General features: G+C 38.0%; 1 protein-coding gene across 1 annotated transcript; it reads left to right on the plus strand.

Moving 5' to 3' along the window:
* Nucleotides 1-12,643: 12,643 nt before the first annotated feature.
* Nucleotides 12,644-22,554, plus strand: Clec7a (C-type lectin domain containing 7A). The gene is made up of 6 exons (XM_028781021.1): nt 12,644-12,807; nt 14,484-14,582; nt 15,582-15,716; nt 16,926-17,077; nt 19,028-19,146; nt 21,244-22,554. Exons 1-6 carry the CDS (start codon nt 12,705-12,707, stop codon nt 21,368-21,370), a joined length of 735 nt encoding a protein of 244 aa, XP_028636854.1. The 5' UTR covers nt 12,644-12,704; the 3' UTR covers nt 21,371-22,554.
* The last annotated feature ends 1,817 nt before the right edge of the window (nt 22,555-24,371 follow it).

Below are 24,371 nucleotides of genomic sequence, written 5' to 3' on the forward strand. Positions count from 1 at the left end.
TATATATATATATATATATATATATATATATATATATATATATATATTAGTGTGTGTGTGTGTTTGTGTGTGTGTGTGTATGCGAGTGTGTGTATGTTTATATGCTAGATACATCCTTGAGAAGATGAGACATTGGCAGTTTTGTGTGTAATGAATTTGTAATAATACAAATTTGTAAGTATTTTCCATGGTTCCCTGTAGAGATCCTGTCACCACAGCCAAGATGGTGAATATAACTGTTGCTTCTGACCCTTTCTAATGCCTCCTCCCTAGAACAGACACCAATTTGCTTTCAGTTTACATTTCATAGAGTATATCATTTTGTTTTTAAGACAGAATCTCACTATATAGTTCTGGCTGGCCTGGAATTCATAACACAGACCAGGCTGGCCACCACCTTCCAGACATCCTCCTGCCTCTGACTCCCAAGTACTAAGACTGAAGGAGTACACTGCCATATGACTTATACAATTTATGTGGATGGAATAGCATAACATGTCTGGGTTATTTTTCAGTCCAGCTTCTTCTACTTGGTGCTATTATTTTGCTATTCATACATCTCCACCTCAGGGTTTGTATCAGTTTTTCGTTCTTTTTAAATGTTGAGCATTCCCCTGTGGATATATGTTGTCATTTTTTTAGTCTGTGTATTTGTTGAAGCCATTTGGGTTGTTTTTTATCACCTACAAACAAAGCTGCTATGAATGTCCATTGACAATTCTGATTCTTCAGGTAAGCACCTATGAGTGTGATGCTTGGATCATTCAGTGTGTGAATATATGGTTGGCCATTTTAACCATTCCTTTTCAAAAAATCTTATTTTTTTTATTTTTGAAATTATGTTTTTTTTTTAAATTAGTATACTTTACTGGGAAACCCCAGTTTCCTTCCCTCTTCTCCTCTCAGTCTTCTCCACCTCCCTCCCCTACCCTCATCCATTCCTCCTCCCTTTCTCTTCAGAAAAGAGGAGGCCTCCCATGTATGTCAACCAGCCTTGGAATATCAAGTTGCAGTAAGAATAGGTTTATCTTCTCCTGTGTAAATCTTGTTTTTTAGACTTACCTATTGAATAGTACTTTGCTTGCACATAAGTATCAGTATCATGTACATGCCTAGTACCAGAAGAAGTCAGAAGAGGGCACTGTATCTTCTGGGACTGGAATCACAGACATTTTTTTGAGCCATCCTATAGATTCTGCGAACTGAACCCAGATCCTCTGGAAAGTCGGGCAGTGCTCTTAACCTCTGAGCCTTTTAGCAATTTTTATTGATATATAATTGCGTACAATTGCACTTTTAGTTTGAAGTTCTTAAATGGCAAATAGTCTTGGATTTATTTTCATGTTATCACTTACTATCTGTACGTTCTCTGTGATGTAATAACTGAGCAAACCTTTTGAGAATTTTGTTTTCTTAAATTTTAAGTCTGAAGGATTTGCTTACTTGAGAATAAAAACAACCTGATATGGAACAAAAGTGTTTGTTGGTTTATTTTGGTTACAGCTCATCTTTTTTGTGGTTGTTTTTTTGCTGTTGGTTTTTGAACACAACATTCAAAAACAGACAATCCTTTTCGAATTCCTTTTTTAAACTTTGCTGAAGTCTTCTTTCATGTTTCAGCCAATATTTCTAAGAACTCACTGCATAATTCAACACTATAAAACTTTTTTCGTATACCTTTTGCTCCTGAAAGATTATAACTTTGGGTTTTACCTTGTGGTCTACAACTATTTCAGATGCTTTTCAGGCCATGCCTTGAAGCTCCTGGTTTTGCATATGGACATCCAATAGTTTCAACAGTCTCCTGGGGTTGCTATTGCCCTTAAAAGCCCTTTACAGTTTTCACATGTTCTGTCCCACTGGCTTCTCTGTGTATTTTTCTACCATGATCACTGCACTCTTTTGGATGCTATAATTTTATAATAAACATTGAAATCAGGCAGTGATGATGCTTGAAGTAAATTCTTATCCAAATCTGTTTCCGTTGATTTGCGCTACTATTGTGTTCAGTTTTGAACTGGTCCGTCAACTCTATAAATCTCCTTTTGGCATTTTGGTTTTAGTCATATTGAATCTATAGATAAGTTTTAAGAGAGTTAAAACCTTTAAAATGCTGATTCATAGACAGGAATGGTGGCACACATCTTTAATCCCAGCGCTCATAAGAGGCAAAGGCAAGTGGATGTCTGAGTTCAAGGTCAGCAAGGACTACATAGTAAGAGCCTGTCTCAAAATAAAATAAAATAACACTGATTCCCAAACAAAGCACAATTGTTCATGCATTCTTTGAACTTGCTGGACAATGTTTTGTATTTTCCTCTGACATTATAGACTGTCATTACATATTTCATACAAGTTACTATAGATAGAATTATTACCTATAGTTTTGAATTATAATTACTTACTATTAATACACTGAAGAGCAATGGGTTTTATATTAATCTTGTACTGTAAGGTCTTGGCAAACTCATTCCATTGTTCTTGCAACTTTTCCTCCATAAGCTGCTGGATTTTCAGCACAAGCAATCTGCTCATATTTAAATAAAAATACTTCATGTGAAATATTAAACCTTAAGTATGACATCAACTCCACATTTTTCATAGATGACTTTTTGTTAATTTAAGAAGTTACTTCTTAAACACTTTTATATTAATGTGTCTTTCTGCATGTGTGCACCAACATGTGTGAGTAATTTTGTGTGTGTGTGTGTGCCTGTGTGTGTCTGTCTGTGTAAGTGTCTGATAACATTTATCTGTATGAGTATACACACGTTGTGTGGGTATGCTAGCACATTCAGATGCCTGTAGAGGCCAGAGGCTTGTCTTCCTCTGTCACTCTCTGGTTTATGAAACAGTCTTTAACTGAATGTGGAGTTCACAGATTCAGCTGGCTGGCCAGCAAGCCCCAGGCATACTGTCTTTGCTCAATATCCTACCATAGCCAGTAGCATACCTATGCTAGCCTTTACTTGAGTGCTGGGGATCTGAGCTCTAGATGACATTAACTGTGCTCTCCATTTTCATTTCTAGATAAACATTTTCATCATGGGGCACTTTTTTCTAAACATCCTTGTTCTTTCTTTAAAGTGTATTATTTATTGTGTGCCTGATGGTGGTGAGTACATGTGTGTACCACAGCATGCACAGCCAGAGGACAATTTCAGGGCGCTGGTTTTCCCATTATATGTACCCAGGCATGGAACTCAGATCATCTGGTTTGGTGGCAAGTTTCCTGATCTGCTAAGCCATCTGAGTCTTCCTTTTCCTCTAGTGAAAGTCTGCTGGGGATGAATTCTTATTGCTCTTTTATGTTTGATACTATTAGTTCACAACCATTTGTGAAAGTCTTTTTCATGACTACAGATGCCTAGGTGAACAGCTTTGTCTTACTGAACTTTTAAGTACTTTCTTCTCAGTCCTCTCACTGCTATTGTGTGTGTGGGAGGGGGTGGGGTGGGGATAGGAGGTGCTCAACCATGCAGGTGCACAAGGATGGATGCCTGAGGTTGATATTGGGTATCTTTACTCACTTCCCTACCATGTTTTTGCATACAGTTTCTCCTACCGAGCCTGGACCTTTGGTTTTGGCTAGACTGCATGGCCAGGAAGCTGCAAGGATCATCCTGTTTCCACTGTCTTACACTGGGGTTACAGCCCTGTGACATCGGCTAGGGACTCAGACTTAGGTCCTTAGGTTTCCATAGCAAACAGTCTACTCTCAAAGCCACCTCCCAGCTTTCAACTGCTTCAGTTTGTGTGACATATAATTTACTATTCTCACCCACCTCCTTGAGACTACTTTTTCTATTGGGGAGATGACAAAACAAAATCAAGAAAACACCCACTAACAACAAAACAAGATTCAAAACAAACAAACAAACAAACAATAAAAACAGGGTGCTAGAAATCAAAACTCAGCTTGAATTCAAGCCCATCCAGATACTTGTCACAATCCCTAGGGAGATGCAAGTATGCACCAAGGAAGGGGAGCAGAGTGAGTTCAAGCCAAGAGAAAGGGTGGTAATGGTATCCCTTGGGTCTCTAGGTGTTCCCCTCATGGTGGTACCTCCATTTTTCTACTCACTGTGAAACTACCAGACTAGAAGCTTCCTGTTTTTACACCTCCCGTTCTCCCTTCCCCTTTCTTTTCCTCCTTCCCTTTATTTCCCTTTCCTTGTCCTTTCTTTCCCTATCTCCACTTTGCTAATTCACTACTGGCCCTGCATAGATCTCTCAGTCTTTGCCTATGAATTCTTAGTATCTTTGTCTTTCCAGGTGGCTCAGCTTAGGGAATTCTCCAGCATCCTCTTACCTCTCCTGCCCTCTGGATGGCTTGGCCACATTATAAACATGCTAAGCTTGGACAAGCACAGAGCTTATTTTCTTTCCTTTCTGTCTTTTTTATTGTTCGTTCACAGCTTGTTATCCACTGTTTTGAAAATGATTGCTTTGTGCATCGTGTCTACTTTCAGTTTTGGATGGAAGGCAGACACAATCCCCACTGTTCCATCCCAGCTTTAGGCAAAAGTCCAAAGTAAGTTATTTTTAAAGCTGGTACATTAGCACTGAACAAAGATGTCTCCAGCTGAAAACATAAATAAACTGCAAAAAAATAAAAAATAAATAAATTGAATTCTACGACTGAAGGGTAAATTTCTTAGCTGTCTGCTGCAGTTGCTATTTCAAAGCTGATGACAGAGCTATCTTTTGGACTCATGCTGACAGCATATGAATCCTCATTCCTGTTCCCTACAGCTTTCAGTGAGCCGGATGCATCATTGCCTGTTCTGAAGCAGATTCCCTGGTCTGGCCTCTCCTGGTTGCATCTGTTGGTTCATACACTGAATACTGATCCCAAATCTTGGCTATGCTCCTGCTCTTGGTATTATTTAAATCAGGTCTTAACTAGATATAGCTCTTTCATGTGGCTTATGTTCTGTGTGCTGAGAATATTCTTTTACATTTTTAAAGTGAAACTAGAAATATATATGCAGTGAAGTGTAAATGGCTTGTGAATTTTTAAACATTTATCTCAGTTTTTTTTTGGGGGGGGTTGTTTTGGTTTGGTTTGGTTTTGGGTATTGTTATTCGTTTACTTTTTTCCCCAGAGAAAGTTTGCTGATTGCGGGTATAAATTTGCTGTTTTTTACATATGCCTTCATTCAGTGTGAATTGAGCATGCTGGTTTAATACAAGGGCTTTGAAATCAGACTATCAGAGTTCAAATTCAGCTGCTGACTTTCTGAGTTATCAAAGGCAAGTTACCGACCACCAATCACAGTTCTTTTATTTCTTCAGATGAAACACAAGAATAAGGTCACTTGCTGTCTCATAGCTATCTGAGAATCCATCACGTTTCTGGAGTACTTTTGGTGCTTAGAATTTGATGAGTTTGAAAAATATCTCAATTCTTTATGGTATTTATTTAATTATTTATTGTCTTTTTAACACCCTACAGAGATGTTCTTGCTTTCTTAGCAGATTCTAAAACTTTTATGCATAGTGAATGAATAGCCTAAAGATATCAATTGGACACAACTCTATGTCTGTTATTTAGGAGTCTTGTGTTGAAACATTGGGCTCTGGAATGTGCTGACTTGCACGTAAATAATGAATGGTGTCTCTTTTATTTTTCATCGTATATGTTGATGGTGGGATTTCTTAGGGCTCCACAGGACATATGGATCAAAAGACGAAAAGACAATACACGAGTAAACACATTTTCAAAGACTGAGTTTCCTCAGAGAACTTCATCCAGTGTTGCTCTGACTGGTGACACAAGCCAAGCAGACACTTTCCTAAATCTACTACTATTGTAATTTTACAACTTACAAAGTAAGTTGAATCAATTAAAACAAAAATTCATCTTAAAGCTATACTTAGGAGGTCAACACAGAACAACTGCTCCGAGTTTCAAGATGGCCTAGTGAATTCTAGGCCATCCTGGGTTACAGAATCAGACTTTGTCTCAACAAACAAAGATAAATGAAAATAAAGTATCTAATATTTATATCTTAGTATCAAAGCTACTGTAAATTATTTTGAATTTATATGTATTTATTTTTGTGTGTTTTTACTTATGTGTAGGAACATGTGTTGTGGCACACATGGTGGTCTGAGGACAACTTATGGGAGTTCGTCTTCTTCTTCCCCCTGGGATCAAATTCAGGTCATCAGACGAGGCAGCTGAGCCATGTCACCACTCCTCAAAGGCACTCTCTTTGTACCTGAACCTACTTTGTAAAGTCTCCCAAACCTTACCCCTCCACACCACCTTACTCCATGATGGGCAAGACATTAATCTGGAGATGATGCTGTCAACCAGAAAACTGACAGAGCCCCAGTTTCTTGCGGGAAAATAGGGGGGAAATGGGAGAGGAATGAGGGTTTGACTTGAAAGGAACGATGTGGCTGTGTTATCAATTGACTTCTGTGTGGACTTGGAGCCATCTGGGAGTTTACGGTTATTAAACTGGTCTTCAGTTACAACATATTCAAACTTTATGGTCTGTGTTATGGTTCAGCCAACAGCCACATGCCTCAGTTCTTCCTTAGTTGCCTAACTTCATTATGAGCACACCCAGCAGTTCATTTATAATTTAACTTTTACAGAATAAGCAAATCAATTGCACTATGAATAATTTAAGCCCAATAAAACATCTCATAGCGCTGGCAACAGAAATCCAGCTCAATATATTCATAAATGTCAAATCATCCCTTTTTGCTACGCTATCTGTAAAAGCTAAGATCGCTTGTAAAGCACTATGTCACTTGGTATCAATTTCAAAGTTAAGTAATTTTTCTGAGTGAATGACCACCTAATAAATAACGTTTTAGAAATGGCACAGAATGCCTAATTCGTGATTTGAATCCCCATTTAGAACAGACTATGGCAGTACATGCCTGCAATGTCTAGATTAAGGAAGATGAAACACCAGAATGCTGTGTGTTCAAGGTTAACCTGGACTATGTGTTTTTAGGCCACTCTGAGTGTCCTGGCTAGCCTTAACTGTCAACTTGGCAGAACCTAAAACTATTTGGGAAGAAAATCTTTACTGAAGAATTGCTAGATCAGATTGGCCTGACAAAGGGTCTTGGTAATTGATATAGGAGGCCCCAGTCCACAGTGGGCAGTACCAGCCCTTAGGCAGGGGTTGCTGACTGCGTAAGAAAGCTTGTAAGTAAGCAAGCTGGTTGCCAGATGCATTTGTTTCTCTCTGTCTTTGATTATGGCTGTGATGTGACCAGCTGCCCAAGTTCCTACCTTAGCTCCCACTTAGTGATGACCAGTAGCATGAAACTATAAGCCTAATAACCCCCACCCCACCTACCCACCCACCCCCCGCCGCCCCAAGTCCCCTTAACAGCAACAAAAATAAAACTAGAATACTAGGCTACTGGGTAAGACCCCATCTCAACCACAACAATAAAAATAGCATTTGGAAGAGGCAGGTGGAAGTCTATGATTTTGAGTCTGACCTTGTCTACACAGTGACTTCTAGGCTAGCCAAGGCTACACAGTGAGAACATGTCTGCAGAAAACAAACAACAAAAAACAAAAACAAACCACCACCAAACAAACAAAAGTACTGACAACATACTTCAGTCACTTAGATAGTAAAGTAATTGTATCAAGTATTTTTGCTTTTCCATCACTTTAATTAGCCTTGACAGAGATGTGGATTATAGTTCTTTCATTTTTTTAGTTGATTTATGCATTCACTCACTCAGTGATTGTTTAATGAGAATTAATTCTAAAGAAGATTTTTCTGTAGCAGGAACAGTGTAGACAGCAGAGAAGATACGGAGACCATTCCCCATGATGCTCAGAGTCTGCATTTAGAAAGAAAAGAAATTTAAAAACAGCGCATGTACATAACTGTATTAATTTAACACAGGAAAGTTGTTAATTTTGATACTTGGAGTTGGTAATAAACAAGACAACTATAGACAAGTTTCTTTCAAAGTGGAAAGTTGTAAATTGGTAGTCAACTTTAAATATTAGAAACAAACTGGACACACATGGCTATGACTAAGCCACATAAGCCTGACGTGGGTGGGGGGTGGGGTTAACAATTTCTAAGAACCATGCCCCTGAAAGACGGAAGAGCAACCCTTAGCAGCATTTCCACCCTGATTCAGTTTCCGCCTGCTTAAATTCTGCAACTTGACTCCTATGCTGATAGACAGGAATATATGGTCTAATTTGCTTTGAAATACGTAAGACAAGACTGTAGATGGCGCTATCACTTTGACTATTTGCTGTGTGGTGTTTTGCTAAACATTTAACATTTTGAGTTATTCCCACCAGCCTGGCTTAGATCACACACACCATAGGGGAGTTATTATAATTCATCAGTTTTCCCCCTCTTTTCGTACAAGGATCTCGATAGACATCTTCACAAAAAGAAGCCAGCTCAGAAATAGAAACAGGTTTAAAGTCACTCAATCGCTCAGCAGCAGGCACCGGAGAAAGGACACCACCACCTGCTGTGTCTCTGGATCCTGAATTTAGAAGCTGCACTGGTGATTTATTTACACTGTGATCCGATGCCTGCCTCTCTGTAAGAACACCAGGTGAATTGTTGCCAATGTGTTAAGCTCAGTTACTTTGTTCTAAATAAAACAAACGGTGTCTAAAATCCCCACATACAGAACAAAAGTCACCCGAGGTGCTGTTGTTGGCAACTAGGGCTGTCTTGAGACCTTCCACAGGGCTATCGACACTACAGCCTGTTTACACTCTTTCTGTTAAGTATGATTGTGAAATTAAGAGCACAAGAAGTAAAAGTCAATACATCTGACTGGTCAACGGGTGGCTAGCAATGTATTAAAAGTGAATGCAATGGAAAAAATTAAGAGCCACCAGGAGAGGAATGAAGGACAAAGCATAGTCACCCACGGCACACAAATAAGTACCTAAGAAAAACACACCCCACACAGATACCCAAACATCACATCATACTTGGTAAATGTACCAGTTATGATTTTCAATTAAATGCAAGGCAAAATCTTAAGTTAAATGAATTACATATATATTCCCACTTTATAAAACAGCAAATGAATGAATGAATGAATGAATGAATGAATGAATGAATGAAATGTTCCCTACTTGAAAATAGCATTCAGTATTCTTTCTTCAGTTCCTCCTATCTTCCCAGAGCAACTTAGAGACAATCGTATTATAATATGGGACTAGAGGTTGAACTTGCTGATAGTTCAGTGTGAATACGTCCACAAGAAGAGTGGTTGTTTCTCTGTCTGGCTCCAGGCACTGTGCTGGACGTTGAACTCAGATTATCTGGAAAGAGCTATGCTCTCCGTCTTCAGGGTTATAGACTGAATCACTCAATGGCATTGAATATAGCACAGAAGATTATATACGTTATTGCTTTTGAAATATCATCATTTATCTTTATAATGGGAATAGATAGATAATTTCTTTAAGACAGTGTCTCATGTAGCTCAGGAGAAATTGCAGTCATCTTACTTCAGCATCTCTTGTGCTGCGGTTACAGCATGCCCAGTTTCTTAACCAGAGATAAGTAGAAAGGAGAACAAATGAGAATAAAGCATAATGTCATATATGGATTAAAATGTCCCTAGAAAGCCCATTGGTTTGTATGGTAGCCTAAAAACAATAAAAAGAATTGTCGACTGAAGAATGAGAATTCTTATTGGTTGTTTAAAGTATCTTTCCTCTGATATTTATAGACACATAAATGTACAAATATGTTTATAGGTTGAATCAAGCTGTATTCTTTGAAACACCCATGTCAAGTAAACAGATTAATTTCTTAGGAAATGTCAGTACGGTGTATATACATAAGATTCCTAACTCTTAGCAGCAGTTTTCATTTTGTTGTTTGATACTTTTATATATTTATGTGATGAAATTTAGTTATTGTCATGCCCTATACTCCTCTCTTGCCCACTACCCTCTCCCACAGGAAGCTATGATGTCAACAACACCCTCAAACATTCATGTCTCTACCTCACGGGTAACCCACAGAGTTTAATTAGTGACGACTGAGGGGAACTTGGCAGGGACTACTGGCTTGCATTCTCTTGTCTGTGTCTTCTTGTGAAATATGAATGTTCTTTTCCTCTAGACACTGAAAGAGGATCTCTCCCTCCTTCTCCCCCTCATGTGAAGATCTCATGGCCTGTGCCAGGGTCATCTTCCTCTTTGTGTCATTTCCTCAGATACCTTGTTTGGTGGTAGAATTCCTACATCTCACCGTGTTGCTTTGCAAATATTGTAATTATTGAATTGAATGGCTAGTGGATATTGAGAATAGATAAACATGACCCCCCTATGGCGCATCCAGGAATGGTCAGGAAGACTTGTATGGCAGACTATGTGAGATGAAGACTCTCACTCACTGCTGAGTGCTCTATCGTCTCCATTCATATTAGACTTGGAGAAGTACATATTCATTTTCAGATAACAGATCCCCCTACCTTCACCAGTATACATAGCAGGCCCATCATAACTTTCAAGTAACTGAAGGCTTTGTTCCTAAGGACTGATGGATCCAAAAGCCTGAGGTACCTACACAAGTATGCTGGTAGTGCTACCAGCTTCTTAAATCAGAGCTGAGTTTGTGATCTCATGATCAGGATAACATGATGTGTTTTTGAGATCCCTACTCAAAAAACAAAACAAAATCTATCTTGGCAGCAGGCAGTAGGTAAATCCACTCTTACAGTAGATGTTTGGAATTTGCAATATAGTATCTTCTCTCTACCCTTGGCATTAAGAAGTCCACTAACCTGAACAGTCTCATCAAGGACAAACATTCAGGGGATCATCCTTGCGCTCCCTCACAGTCTCTGAGAGTTGGAGGTGAATGCATTGCTTCAAGGTGTACCACTGCCTTGAGTCATAAAGATGAGGCATTTATTAGTTTACCAAATGTCAATTGACAAGTCCTGATGAAGACTCACTCACTCCAGCTATCCCTTTACTGTTTCGGCTTCTTTATATTAGCATACTCCAGCCTTGAGAAAGTTTTCAAATTTTGTTTTGTGGACTCTGACTTCAGTTCATATTTAACTTTCTTCTCCAATGCAATGGTATCCTTAAACTAAGTCTGCCTTCATTTCTTTGATGTCCTTCCTTGTTGAGCTACAGCAGTAATCAAGTGATGGTTGCTTTCCAGCTTTACTGATTTGATCACTTTTTGTTAACCTGTGAATTGCAAGAGAGAGAGAGAGAGAAAGAATCGGAATTTAGCCTCATGTCCTCATGTTTCAGGCTACTGTATGCATCATAAAAGTCCAGAAGAATGAAGCCAGTGCATCAGTAAACAATTCCAAGTGTTGAAGTAATTATTTAAAATGGTGTCACCTAATTGGTCTTGTGTTACAGAGCCGCCATGTTCCCAACTAGGCTAGGCCTGAGGTCACGAGCAGTGGTATGTTCTTGCTGCTGCTGCGAGCCGCCACTGGCTCAGGGGGGACAGAACACTGGCCCTGGCACCCACAAGATGCCAGCATGGGAGATGGTTCTGCCAATCTTCCATGCTGTCTCCACAAGGCTGGGCTGAGCACAGATCATCCCGCCATCCATGCAGGCCCAGTAGAAATGAGACTCTAATGCTTAGATTATCCAAAGGCTGTATATATTTGGTAATGCTCAATAACAAGATGCCCACACAATTAGAGGTGTAACCCAATACCCAATCTAGATATATCAACTACCTTTACCTACTGCTAGAGACACACCAACATCTGCTGCCATGTTCCCCTCTCTCTGGTCCTCTCTCCCCTAGCTACTCCTCTTCCTTCTTTTCCTCTCCTTACTCTTCTCCTTCCTCTCCTTACTCCTCCTACCTTAGTTCCTCCCAACTTGCAGGGAAAATATGCCGCTATCCAAGTCTTAAGAACTTAGTAGACTTTGTTCTAGTCCCTTGTTCTAGTTTTGAAATTCCTATCTTCTGAGAATCCACATCTTGTTCTCCTAATTTGAAAACAGTAATGCTAATACATGCTAAAGTGTAATTCTTAGAAGGGGAGACAGAATGAGAAAGCATGCGTGTTGTGTAGTACCTAAGACAGTGCCATTACCAATAAATGTTTGTTCCTATAAATTTCTAGTCCAAGCTAAGCCTCAAAGAGAATCATGTGTTTTATATTACTGGAGTAATGTACTTTGGATACGCATCTGTGGTTTCCTCAGTTACATAATAAGTTTCTTTGTGGATAACCTTCCTGCAAATGTTGTCATTTATATAATGTATTTGATACATATGTATGATATGGACACATGAAAGAATGTGCACATGCAAGCAAGTTCTAACAAACCAATCTTGAACTGAAGCTACTCAAACTGCTTAACAGTTTACATAGTCCACACCAATTAATCATGTTAATGTCAGAGCCATCAACCAATGGCTTTTAAGATTGTAATCTATGTATCAGACATAGAGTTGATCTAAAACAACAGTCATATGCCGTACAGCATTTTAGGATTTTTCAGAATTTACAGCCTCAGAAACAGGATCTAGAGGCAAATGGGGAAATTACTCCAATGTGCTTTTCATTTCCTGCTTTTGGCACTGGCTAGACTACTTATGCTGAGCTCCATGAACCTCAGTAAAGGGCTGTTTCAGGGTTTGGTTTGGAGATCCTCGTCCTGTCAGTTACTTTACTTGGAAAGAACATTCGAGTGCTCTGCCTACCTAGGGCCCTGTGAAGAAATGGAATATCATTCTCATATACAGAATCTGGATGAAGATGGATATACTCAATTAGACTTCAGCAATCGAGACATCCACAAAAGGCCTGTAAGATCAGAGAAAGGTATCCATTTTCTTTCTGCTAACAGCACCTTCATTCCCATTAACCGAAATAACAGAAGTAGAGACCTGAAGAGACTCTTGGTTTGTAGGACTTCCTATAAAAATATTTTTCATATATAGCTATATATATATATATATATATATATATATATATATATATGTGTGTGTGTGTGTGTGTGTGTGTGTATGTATGTATATGTATGATATATATGGCATATATATTTGATATATACATATATATTTGTTATATATATACACACATATGTATATATATTTGGTATATATATTTGGTACATATAGTTGGTATATAAATTTGGTATATATATTTGGTATATATATATTTGGTTTCTATATATGGCATGTATATAGTTTTAAAGGCATCACATATCCTATGAATGCTCACTAACCCTCCTTCCCAGAAAAGTATGCAACGACTTCCACAAATCAAAAATTGCTTTTGGTTTGTGGCATAAAACAGGACTACTCCACTGTACAGTCACTGGCACTTCTTCAGTGTGAGGTGGCACTGGTGACATGAGTAAAAGAGAAAGAGGAAAGAATTTTAGTGGGGTCGCTTTTTGCTTGTCTTTTAGTAACTTGTGAGGGGGCCAGGAAACAGATAAACGAACAACCTGTAAAATCATACAACATAGGATGCTAAAGTACTGGAGGATGAAACAATAGAGGGTTGTATGCCAAATGAAAATGAGAAGCCAGGAGTCATGGGGTTTAAAATCACAAATTTGATATACTTTTTTGGATTTTATCAAACGAGATGTTAGTATATCAGTGATGAGAAACACATGCTAGATTAAAATGTCTCATTATCAGGAGATAGATATTAAAATGGAAACAAGATGAGAATAAAGGACATTAAAGTCCTAACACAGTGTGAGTGTTTTGTCTCTTTCTGGGTCACCTGTTGGGCAGCTCTATGACTTGGGGTTTCTGCTGTTGGTGTCATAAGCTTAAAACAAAATCAGTTCACTGTTAGCTTAAAGGAAGAGATGACTCATGGGTTCTAACATCAGTTTGCTTTCTTCCGCTTTTTAGTGTTCACATTGTGCAATTATTTTCCTCTTATAACCATTTACACAATTCCTTTCTTGTGAAATTTGCTTGGAAAATAGTATAAAAATTGATTGAGAGAAGGGGCAAGGTTGATATGCCCCTTATGCCGGGTAAAATAAAGTGCTCACTCTCAGCAACAGTATTTGAAGGTACTACTGATCCAATTCCAAAACTGGAAAAGAAAAAGAAAAAGAAAAAGAAGGGCATATAGGAAATAACTTGTTTAAATCATGCACCATATAAATGACAGGAAAAAGCTATCCATAGTAATTGGTGCTGTTTCTCCTACAGAAAACTGTTTGCTCTATGACCAAGTAAGACTTCAGGGAATGAATAATGTCCAGACCTATAGACTAGCCTGTGAGCCTACAACTGAGGAGTTACTGATGGTATGGCAATGATACCGCAGCTGAAGCAACGGAGGAAGAGGCATCCAGAAGCTGGAGGACAATGGAGACTCACGCTACAGTACTAGATCCTCAAGTCGCTAGGCTAGAGCCTAGTGGCTTCTGATCCCTCTAGAACCATCCCCGTTTCAGTGAGCTGAGCTGTTAAAGAGTTCCATAATCTTCCCTCATTTTCTTTCTCATCTCTCTGACTTTCCAGGAAGCCAGGCTCCATCTTCTCCTTGGCGGCCCATTGCGGTGGTTTTAGGAATCCTGTGCTTGGTGGCAGTAGTGATTGCTGCAGTGCTGGGTGCCCTAGGTGAGTATGGGTGAGGGAGGTTGGTGCAGTAGCAGACAGTGATTGTGCGATTAATTTATGCCAGGCACTCTCTCAAGGGCTTGACATGCATAACCTCATTTAATCTGTACATTAATCCCACTGAGTCTGTGCTATTAATTTCTGTTTCAGTAATAGGAGAATTGAGAGACTGGAAGATTAACTCTTCCATAGTTATAAGCTAGTTAGTGGTGGGAATTATAAGAAATGCAAAAATCTTTTTAATAAAACATATATTCCTGAGTATACTGCTCTACTATTCTATACATAGGTGGTTTTTAAAGTAGAATTTAAAGTATAAGTTAGTGGAGAGAAACTTGCAGGGCCGAAAGATGCACAATCTTTCTTAGAGATGGTTATATAAAATGAGTTATGTGTAATTTTTTTTGAAAGCCTCATGATACATGGAAATTATCTTACACATGACCTTTAATAAAAAATATCTTGACTCTGTCAAGTATTGCCTGAGGCATTGAAAACTTACTAAGCAGATGTTTTGTGAAGACTGAATAGATCTCTTTAGGTTTCTATATTTTGTGAACCCTGTGTCAATAAAGTTGTATATCTTCAAAGAGTCTCCATCACTCATAATCAGTCAAATGCTTACAGAGTACAGAAACATTCTATGTATTACATGCTGGGTAATTCTCCAAGAGCCAGCTAGCATTTTTAAGGGATAAAAGAAAGCAAAATGTATGATTTCATTAAATTATTAGCATTTAAAATTCTTTACAATTGCAGTTAGATCTATGTCATTTTCTTTTTGCTACTTTCTTCATAGTCCTTCTCATATACTTGATATACAATCTATGTGTGAGCCATCTGACTCCGTCTTTTTATCAGCAATGTACCATTTATTTATCATCAATCATAGGAATCCCCTATGTGCTTCCATAAAATATGAGTGCTGGAATTTCAGTTTTCAAACACAGCGGAATGACTTTCTTTTTCTGTCACTATTGCTGTTCGTGATATATGAAGCATTTTCGAGAGTCAATTCAGGGAGAAATCCAGAAGAGAAAGACAACTTCCCATCAAGAAATAAAGAGAACCACAAACCCACAGAATCATCTTTAGATGAGAAGGTGGCTCCCTCCAAGGCATCCCAAACTACAGGCAAGGGCAGAACTAAAGGAGCAATGGGATCCTGGATTCCAGAGGTTCATTTCCTGGTGCTGAGGCCTGGGGTGGGGAATATGTTTATATCCAATAACAGCACATTCAAGGCAAGCAGACCAAACAGAATTTCCTTAGCATAGCATAATCTGTCAGACAGCTGATAAAATGATACACAAATCCACCGCTTGTTCACTTACTAAAAGAAGTAACTGCACTTATCTCTCTGGCTGTGTGCCAAGACCTACCGGATATGATATAATTTGATGTAGTGTTCAGTGCTCTTACAGAACTGATATTTTTACAGTGATGTTGTTACAATAAGATAGATGTTAGGCAAAAGTAATGAAGTGGGGGAGTGGGGAAGGGACACTGAAGATTGTAAATGCTAATAAGAATACATTGAAGAAATGGACCTAATACATAAATCACTGAAAACCCTGGGTAAACTCATTCAATCATGGCATTTAATTGATTTCATAACATTTTTTTTTTTACTATATCCAGCCTGTGTTTCTGATTGCATCACAATTGACTGACTGTTTTCCCTTCAGCATTCCATCTCTGGATTTACCTCCCCGTTGTCTTCAGTTAACGAAACTCAAAAGAGCCTTTGAAATATAAATAATCACCTTTATGCCTCTTCATAGGACAGATTAAGTCAAGTAGAACTCCTGCTTGTAGTGATTGATTTTGAGTGTATTTGTTTTACAAAGATTCAATAAAGAAAGGGAATCTAGGCCTAAATTTGAAGTAATGGATTAGATAAATCTGGTTGTCTATTTAAAACACTATAATTACTCAACTGATTTTAAATTTTAAAATTTTTGTGTGTTTTGCTTGCATGTATGTCTGTGTACCACTTGCATGCCAGGTACTCTCAGAGGCTAGAAGAGGGTATCAATCCCCTGAAACTGAAGTTATTAATGTTTGTGAAGTGTCATGCGGGTGCTAGGAATCAAAGCTATGTTCTCTGGAAGAGCAATCACTGCTCTGAAACACTGAACTACCTCTTTAGTCCTTTTACTTTAAATTTTTTTTAATGAGCAAAGGGATTTTAATATATTCTGTAAAGTTATCATCTAATTTGTGTCAAAAATTAAAGATATGTTAAAGAAATATATTAATGAAAATTTGTCATTAGATATTTGTGAAAATAAGAGAATTATTGTTATACTGTGAATTTCACAATATTAATTTTCTTTCCAGGAGTTTTTTCTGGGCCTTGCCTTCCTAATTGGATCATGCATGCGAAGAGCTGTTATCTATTTAGCTTCTCAGGAAATTCCTGGTATGGAAGTAAGAGACATTGCTCCCAGCTGGGTGCTCATCTACTGAAGATAGACAACTCAAAAGAATTTGTAAGCACACACTTCTATGATTACCTGTGGTCTATAGTCATCAGGGCAAGAGAGATTCCTGCACTAACAATGTTAATATCATCATTCTATGTAACTGCAAAATTATGCAATAGGCTTGTAAAGTACATAATGCATGATTTTATTCTTAATTCATTGATTTGAAAATGAATCACATTTTGCTTTAAAATAAGCAATTTCAGGGCTTGCAAAGTAGCACTTGGCACTAAGCTTGACCTGGCTTTGGTTCTGAGAACCCATGTAATAGAAGGGGAAAAAATGACTCCCACCAATTGCCCTCTGACCTCCACGTGAACACTCTGCATGCCACACATGCACAAAATAAATGAGTAAATGAAATGTTAAAGCAAATACCTTAAAACAAACTTATGATTGTTTGAATAGCGTGGTAAGGGCTCTTAATGTTTGTATATTTGTACTTCAGTTTTCAAAGTTGAAGTATAGGAGAAAAACTGCCCACTTGTTACTTTAATATCAAGAGAGATGTCAGCAATGACAATATACATTTGTGAATTGTTTGGTCTTTGTAAAATACTGAGAAAGGCAAAGAGGTGGTGTTTTGTTTTTAAATTTTGATATATAGTTTCCATTCTTAGCCCAGACATATCTGGACCAGAAACTCCTTCTAAGTGGCAAAAAGGATTACATATACATTCTTATTTGTCTAAATTTTTTCAAGATTGTGTAAAATTCTATAATTGCAATTGTTAAGTTTTTATGTTTTCTTTCAGTTGTTTATTCAAGAATTTTATCTTTTAAAAATATTTTCCTTTTATTAAAAATAGTTTTTTTCAGACAACAAAAAAGTAACCCTTCTATATACAGTTGAAAAGAGAAACAACAGTTGTCAAAAGTTGAACATCAGGTATTCATACCAAATAAGCTAAACGTTTAGAAGCACCCCCTATTAACAAGAAATTGTATAGAATAAAGAGGACTTACAATACATTTTGAAGGAAGGGTGGGTGAGAACGACAGAAAGCATCTCACAATACAATGCTAACCTGCATACTCTATTCTATTTTCACTACTCTGTTTTTATCCATCTGTAACTTCATACCCAATAGCTGCAGTTCTTGTGAAAGTTAATGAAAGCAGGAATACAAAGAAGAAAATCATATTAGAAATTAACCTGGCCTTTGATATCAACCTGTAATTGTCAAAGAATTATCCCATTTTTATTCAATTCAAGAGTCCTCACTGAAACCTGGATTATTTTAATCATAAAACATGGGGTGCAGGGCTGGGGATATAGATCTATGGAAGAGAGCTTACCTGACACTCACCAGGCACTGGGTCTCATCCAGAGCATTGCATTCCTTGGTAAAGATATCATGAGTTTATAGTGGTTACTTTTACAAAAACAAATGGCCCATTTCCCATGAAACTGCTTGGGAGCTGTGTAGTTTGTTGAATGAAGTTGAATATTGATAGCATAAGCCTATTTTCTTCCTGTAGCTTGTGTGAGTACTTCTATGTATGTATGTATGTATGTATGTATGTATGTATGTATGTATGTGTATGTATGTCGTGAATCTAGAGAGCTAGACTTACAACCATCCAACCCCAGTACTTTCCTGTCTTCAACCCCTACTATATGGGAATTAAAAGCATGCATGGATGCATTTTGCAATGGATGCTGGGAATTCAAATCCAGGTCCTCTTGTGTTTACAGCAAGCATTCTTACCCACTGTGTCATCTCCTTAGCTCACGTCCTTTATTAATACGATGAATCTGTTCTTGATGGGAAAATTGAAAATAACTCTTAAACACCTCTGTAGACACTCGACAATATTCAATGATCAATAGTCTTCTCTAGATTGTCACCTTACATGAACATCCTTCTGTAAAAGGATTCATTCACCTCTGGATTCCTATAGTGTTGTTTCAGGCTCCCCCTGATATATGTTTGCATTTTTGTTTTACTACAGGAGTTCATTGAAAGCTGGACATCTTCTCACCATGTTAATTCATTTTGGATAGGCCTTTCCCGCAATCAGAGTGAAGGGCCATGGTTCTGGGAGGATGGATCAGTATTCACCCCCAACGCGTAAGTTCCTGTAGAGACATGAAGAGGTAGAATCCTGCCATGCAGTTAAAACCTGCTTCTCTGGTTACATATGATTAAGAGGAGGTGGTGGAGGGAAAGGCGAAAGAGACACAGGAATGAAGAGAAAAGCTCTGAGGGAGGCTGGAGAGGATGCTCACATGGTGCTGACTAAAGGATTCCTGTGACATCTGGTCCAGTAAGGCAAGGTGCTGCTGTTTACTGCAGCCTTGGACTTCAAGTCCGTACCTCAGTCTGAGGTAACGATTAACCTACTCAATGGACATGAGACATTAGACAAATCTCTGTACTTCTTTTAAAGCTCTGTTCTTTATCCAAAACTGAGAAGAGAAAAAGTGACTATCCCTCAGAATGGTAAAATAAACAAAATAAAGGTAAAACCATTAGTATAGTGTTTTACACGGAGTCAGTGAAAAATGACATATCATATGTCATTATTTCAACTGTATCTTATATTTGTGAGACTACAATTTCTTCCTCATTATGTACTGAAGTCTTTGAAATTTCTATTTATGTGATCATTAATATTTGTAATTATGAAAATTTATCCCCATTTCAATGTATATGAATGCATGCATGTACATATCTTCCCCCATTAATCCTTATATATATAACTGAAATATATATTTAATAATATATTTATTATATTATCATATTATTATTAATATATTAATACATATGTTATTAAATACATAAAATATATTTCAATTTAATTAAATCTTTAAATTTTGCTAATGTTTTCTTTTCTCTTTTATCACTTCTTTGTCTAGTGTTGATTCACATATATAAATATGTATGTATACTATTCCCTTGCCTTTCATCTAACGTCTCTGTGTCAAACTGAATTCTTTCTCTAAATTCTTATGTTGAATGCTTAACTCATCATCTCCAGTTTTCTTTTGCTTTGGGGTCATTCGATTCACATGCTTTCTGATTTCCACTGTGAGTTGTTCTTTAATCCATGACATAGAAATAAATTTCTCAGTTTTCACACATACCCATGCTTCTCACATTCCCACTTATCCTTTGTATTGATTTTTGTTTTGATTTTTTGTTTATTTCTCATAATTCTTCCAGTTTTCTGTTTTGTTTGGCTTTGTTTTTGTCATTTGTGGCTCATTTTGCTTACAGTATTCCCAATACTATCTATTAACTCCTAGAGTCCACTCAGGAGAGTTGTCTTAAAGTTTGTACCGTCTAACTCTGTGTGCATTCTGTTTTTCTCCTGTGCATCATTCAAGTTGGTTTGTTTTCTTAAATACCTAATTGTGTTTGACAGCTGCTTATCAACATTGCATCGTGAACTGTTTAGGGCTTGTTGTATCAGCCTGACGTTTGTAGAGTAGCATCTCATTTACTTCCTGCGGATACTGGTAGCAAGGAGAAGCCCATTTCCCCACCTTCACCCAGTGTTACATCAGCAGTGCTCGGCTACCCTCTCCTCTACCAATTCAATCCAAATACATTCATTAAAAATCCACAGAACATGCTTCTTCCTCTTCTGCAGCATTTTTTCACCTTGATTTGTCTTCCCATTGTAACCATGCAATTAGATGATTCTTTGTAAATTCACAAAATGAGCTTAATACTTTAAAATGTTACTATTCTTGTGTTCCAGGGTGGCAGTAACTTAATATTTGCCCACAAACTACTCGAATGTCAGGGAAATTTTCAGAAATTACTGGTCAAGGCAGTTTATCTTACCCCTGTCATTTCAAGTGCAGATTTTCTTACTCTACCAACCACAGAGTCAAGAAGAGGCAGCCATTCAAGGTAGTGTTCAGTAGGTAGTGACTTTTGCACTAAGATCCAATGATATTTCTTGAGTGTGACTAATTGGCATGGCTCTTTATTTCACACAACTATTAATACCAATATTTCTTAGGGAAAAAGTCATTTTCTTACCTTAATTATAAAGACAAGTCTATTACCATTGAAGATTAATAAAATCTAAATTAAAGATTCCTTTTTAAATCATTTAGATGTCACAAAACTATTTTTACCAATTCTCTTAAACTTTCTAGCTCCGTGGGTCTCTGGGTCTCTGTTTTAATTGCCTCATTGTATTTCCTTTAACAGGTTTGAAATTAGAAATACAGCTCCCCAGGAAAGCTCACTGCATAATTGTGTATGGATTCACGGGTCAGAGGTCTACAACCAAATCTGTAATACATCCTCATTCAGTATCTGTGAGAAGGAACTGTAAAGGCAAGGCATGTGAGAATATAAAAATGGTGTGCACGTGTGTGCACACCCTCCTATCACCACCACCATCACCACCACCACCACCACCACCAACAACAACAACAACAACAACAACAACAACAAAACAGAACAGGAAAGATTGGTATTGAAAATCAAAGAAAATGCTGAAGAGACTTTAACCTCAGCTGAAAACTTGGATTGAAGAATCTGAGACTTCTGTACTTGTCAACTTCATAAAGAAGGCAGTGCTATCTTGCAGTTAGGAAACCATTAGACATGGAGTGAAGGCAGCTCAGAAATACAGAGAATATGTAAATGTGAGGTATCCTAACCCAAATGCCACAACCACAGCAAACCATCAGGGACACTGAAAAGAAGGACTGTGAAAGCCAGAGGACTACTGCCAGTGTCTTCTACACAGGACAGGGAGAGTGTATCCAGGAAATGACAATACAACTCAGCAAACAATGCCTGCAAAATGACAATCTCAGATGGTATGCAAATATGGATGTAGGAATTTCACAAGGTCCTATTCCCCACATGAAGAACTATGGGCAATCAAAGAGTGGGGAAGACCTTTCTCCAGGAAATAACCTCCTGGTGGGTTACTGAACCCCAAGAAGTCAGCACCAAACATGTACAGACCAGTGTCATTAAATGAAATATAGATAGATAGATAGATAGATAGATAGATAGATAGATAGAGATCTATATATCTCAAAAATTGTTACTAGGGTATAGGCTGTGCTTGTATGACTTGCTCAGTATCCAGCAGTACATCAGACCCAGTGAGAAGGCAAAATGCACTTCTAAATTTAGAAGTGAAGAAATGACAGAAGAAAATCTTCAGTAAAAATAGAGCTACTATTTTCATCCACATGATCACTACTAAAATGATCATCACCCAAAAGTAACGACACAAGCTTCTTCCTCAACTAGATAACCCAGCGAGTCTGTCTACCTTTTCTGGTAGCAAAATCTGGTATGACAAAGATGCTGCCCTTACAGGAAGCATTCTCCTTAAATATTATAGTTAGAAAGACAAGTCATATCTGATAGAGAGTATTAAAATAGCATCCAGTCAGAATTAGTGTTTTGGAGTACAGAACACATTTCATCTTTTTTTTTGTGTATAAATACATGTATCACATGCATTTAATTACACTATAACTTTTTTTAATCAAATCGTAATTTTTACTTATTCACACAGGGGTTATAAACACAAAAAGGCAGGATATGGGGAAGGGGATGACACTGGATTGTGGGTGTTCAGGGGAGGGGGAGTACAGATATCTTTCAGAACAGGGTATCGGCTGGGTGAAGGTTCAGGGGACAGGTCACTATGACTCTGCCTATGATTCACTTGTCCTTATCTAAGTTGGTATTATCTGCCAAGGCTACCTATTTACAAGGTCTATGACTACTCAGGCTCATAAATTTCCACAAAAGCTGCCTGTTTACAGTAGCTTATAGCCATCTCTTTCAATGTTTTCCCATAGAGACCCAAGACTTGGTGTTAGTGTACATGTATGACAGGCGTATTGCTGATTTTAGGCCTATGGCAGATTTTAGGCCTTCAGTGTATAAGCAGGGCTGCCCCTGACATCTCCTCCCTTCTCTAAGTATAGAAGGGCTGTGGCGATTCTAATCTTGCAAAGGCGGGAATAGAGGATTGACCTCCAGTAATCGACAGGCCATTGACAAGAATGTCAAACAGCTAGAGATTGACATCACTAATGTGAAGAAGTCCCTCGTTTCACTGTCTGAAGAGACCTCCAAAAATTGCAAAGGACTTTATTGGACTTGATTTACTCTTTTACAATAGAAAAGACTGTGTTCAGTTCTTGACTGTGTACAGGTCTTAAAGAAGAATGTTGCTTTTACACAGACAAGACAGGGATGGTTAAAGAGAGCATGAAAAAGGTCAGAGAAGGCCCAGAGAAAAGACAGATAAAGAGAAAGATAAGAGCTGGTACAAGAATTGTTAAACCTATTTCCATGGTTGTCAAACCTATTTCCTCCCATCTTGGGACCATTAATTGGGTTATTTTTGCTTACTTCTTTTGGTCCCTGGACCTTAAATGGGCTGACTAACTTTGTGAAACAACAGATAAATAATTTGGTAGCGAATCCTATTCAGATACATTATCATAAGTTTGCTATGGTTGTCAAACCTATTTCCTCCCATCTTGGGACCATTAATTGGGTTATTTTTGCTTACTTCTTTTGGTCCCTGGGCCTTAAATGGGCTGACTAACTTTGTGAAACAACAGATAAATAATTTGGTAGCAAATCCTATTCAGATACATTATCATAAGTTTGCTATGGAGGACCACGAGACTCAAGATGAGATTGTTACTCTCTCTAGGGTGTTCCCAAAACCCATCTCCACCCAACCTAAAAGAAGGGACTTCTGCCCCTAGACCAAGCAGAGAGGGGCCACCCAGAACCCCCTTTGACTGGTGATCTGAATTCTTACTTAGGCTGCGAGGCTAACTACTGCAAGGGAATATAAATAGTAGTTAAAAATATCTCTCTGGGTTCCCTGAGGGACAAGCCTGAATGCATAGGGGTTGATGTCAAAAGTATCTCCTCTCCAGGAAAAAGACATCAGAATGAGTATGGCCCTCATGCCTCACTGGACAATGACAGGGGGACCGGAGCGATATTTCAACTTTTTATGACGTACTATTTTGCAGTTAACAAATTCTTTAGTCATTTCTTTACAAACATATGACTGGAGTGTGACTCTGTTTCCTAGTATGATCTGTCTTGTTAACTTCCAAGATTGTCCATTATTTCCAGTGCAGATTTCCCAATTGCTGAGGGTCTGTTTGTAGTTTCCTCAGACTGATCAATATGTAGGCAGAAATTGTGCTGAGTCCACTGAATTTTTCACTTGAAAATGATTGGTTTTATGTCACTTTCCTCTCAATTGGAAAACTGCTTACTAAAGTATCTCTGGCCTCTGAGTAACCTGCCCATATGTAACAATCACTAAT

The sequence above is a fragment of the Grammomys surdaster genome, unplaced genomic scaffold (assembly GCF_004785775.1).
Source record: "Grammomys surdaster isolate TR1022 unplaced genomic scaffold, NIH_TR_1.0 373, whole genome shotgun sequence".
Classification (NCBI taxonomy): Eukaryota; Metazoa; Chordata; class Mammalia; order Rodentia; family Muridae; genus Grammomys; species Grammomys surdaster.

Excerpts from the sequence above, each read along its gene's own strand:
- Clec7a (XM_028781021.1), top strand. The coding sequence starts at position 12,705 with ATGGAATATCATTCTCATATACAGAATCTGGATGAAGATGGATATACT. Across the intron at positions 12,808-14,483 it reads GCCTGTAAGATCAGAGAAAG|GAAGCCAGGCTCCATCTTCT; the intron begins GTATCCATTTTC and ends CTGACTTTCCAG. Across the intron at positions 15,717-16,925 it reads CAAGGCATCCCAAACTACAG|GAGTTTTTTCTGGGCCTTGC; the intron begins GCAAGGGCAGAA and ends TTTTCTTTCCAG.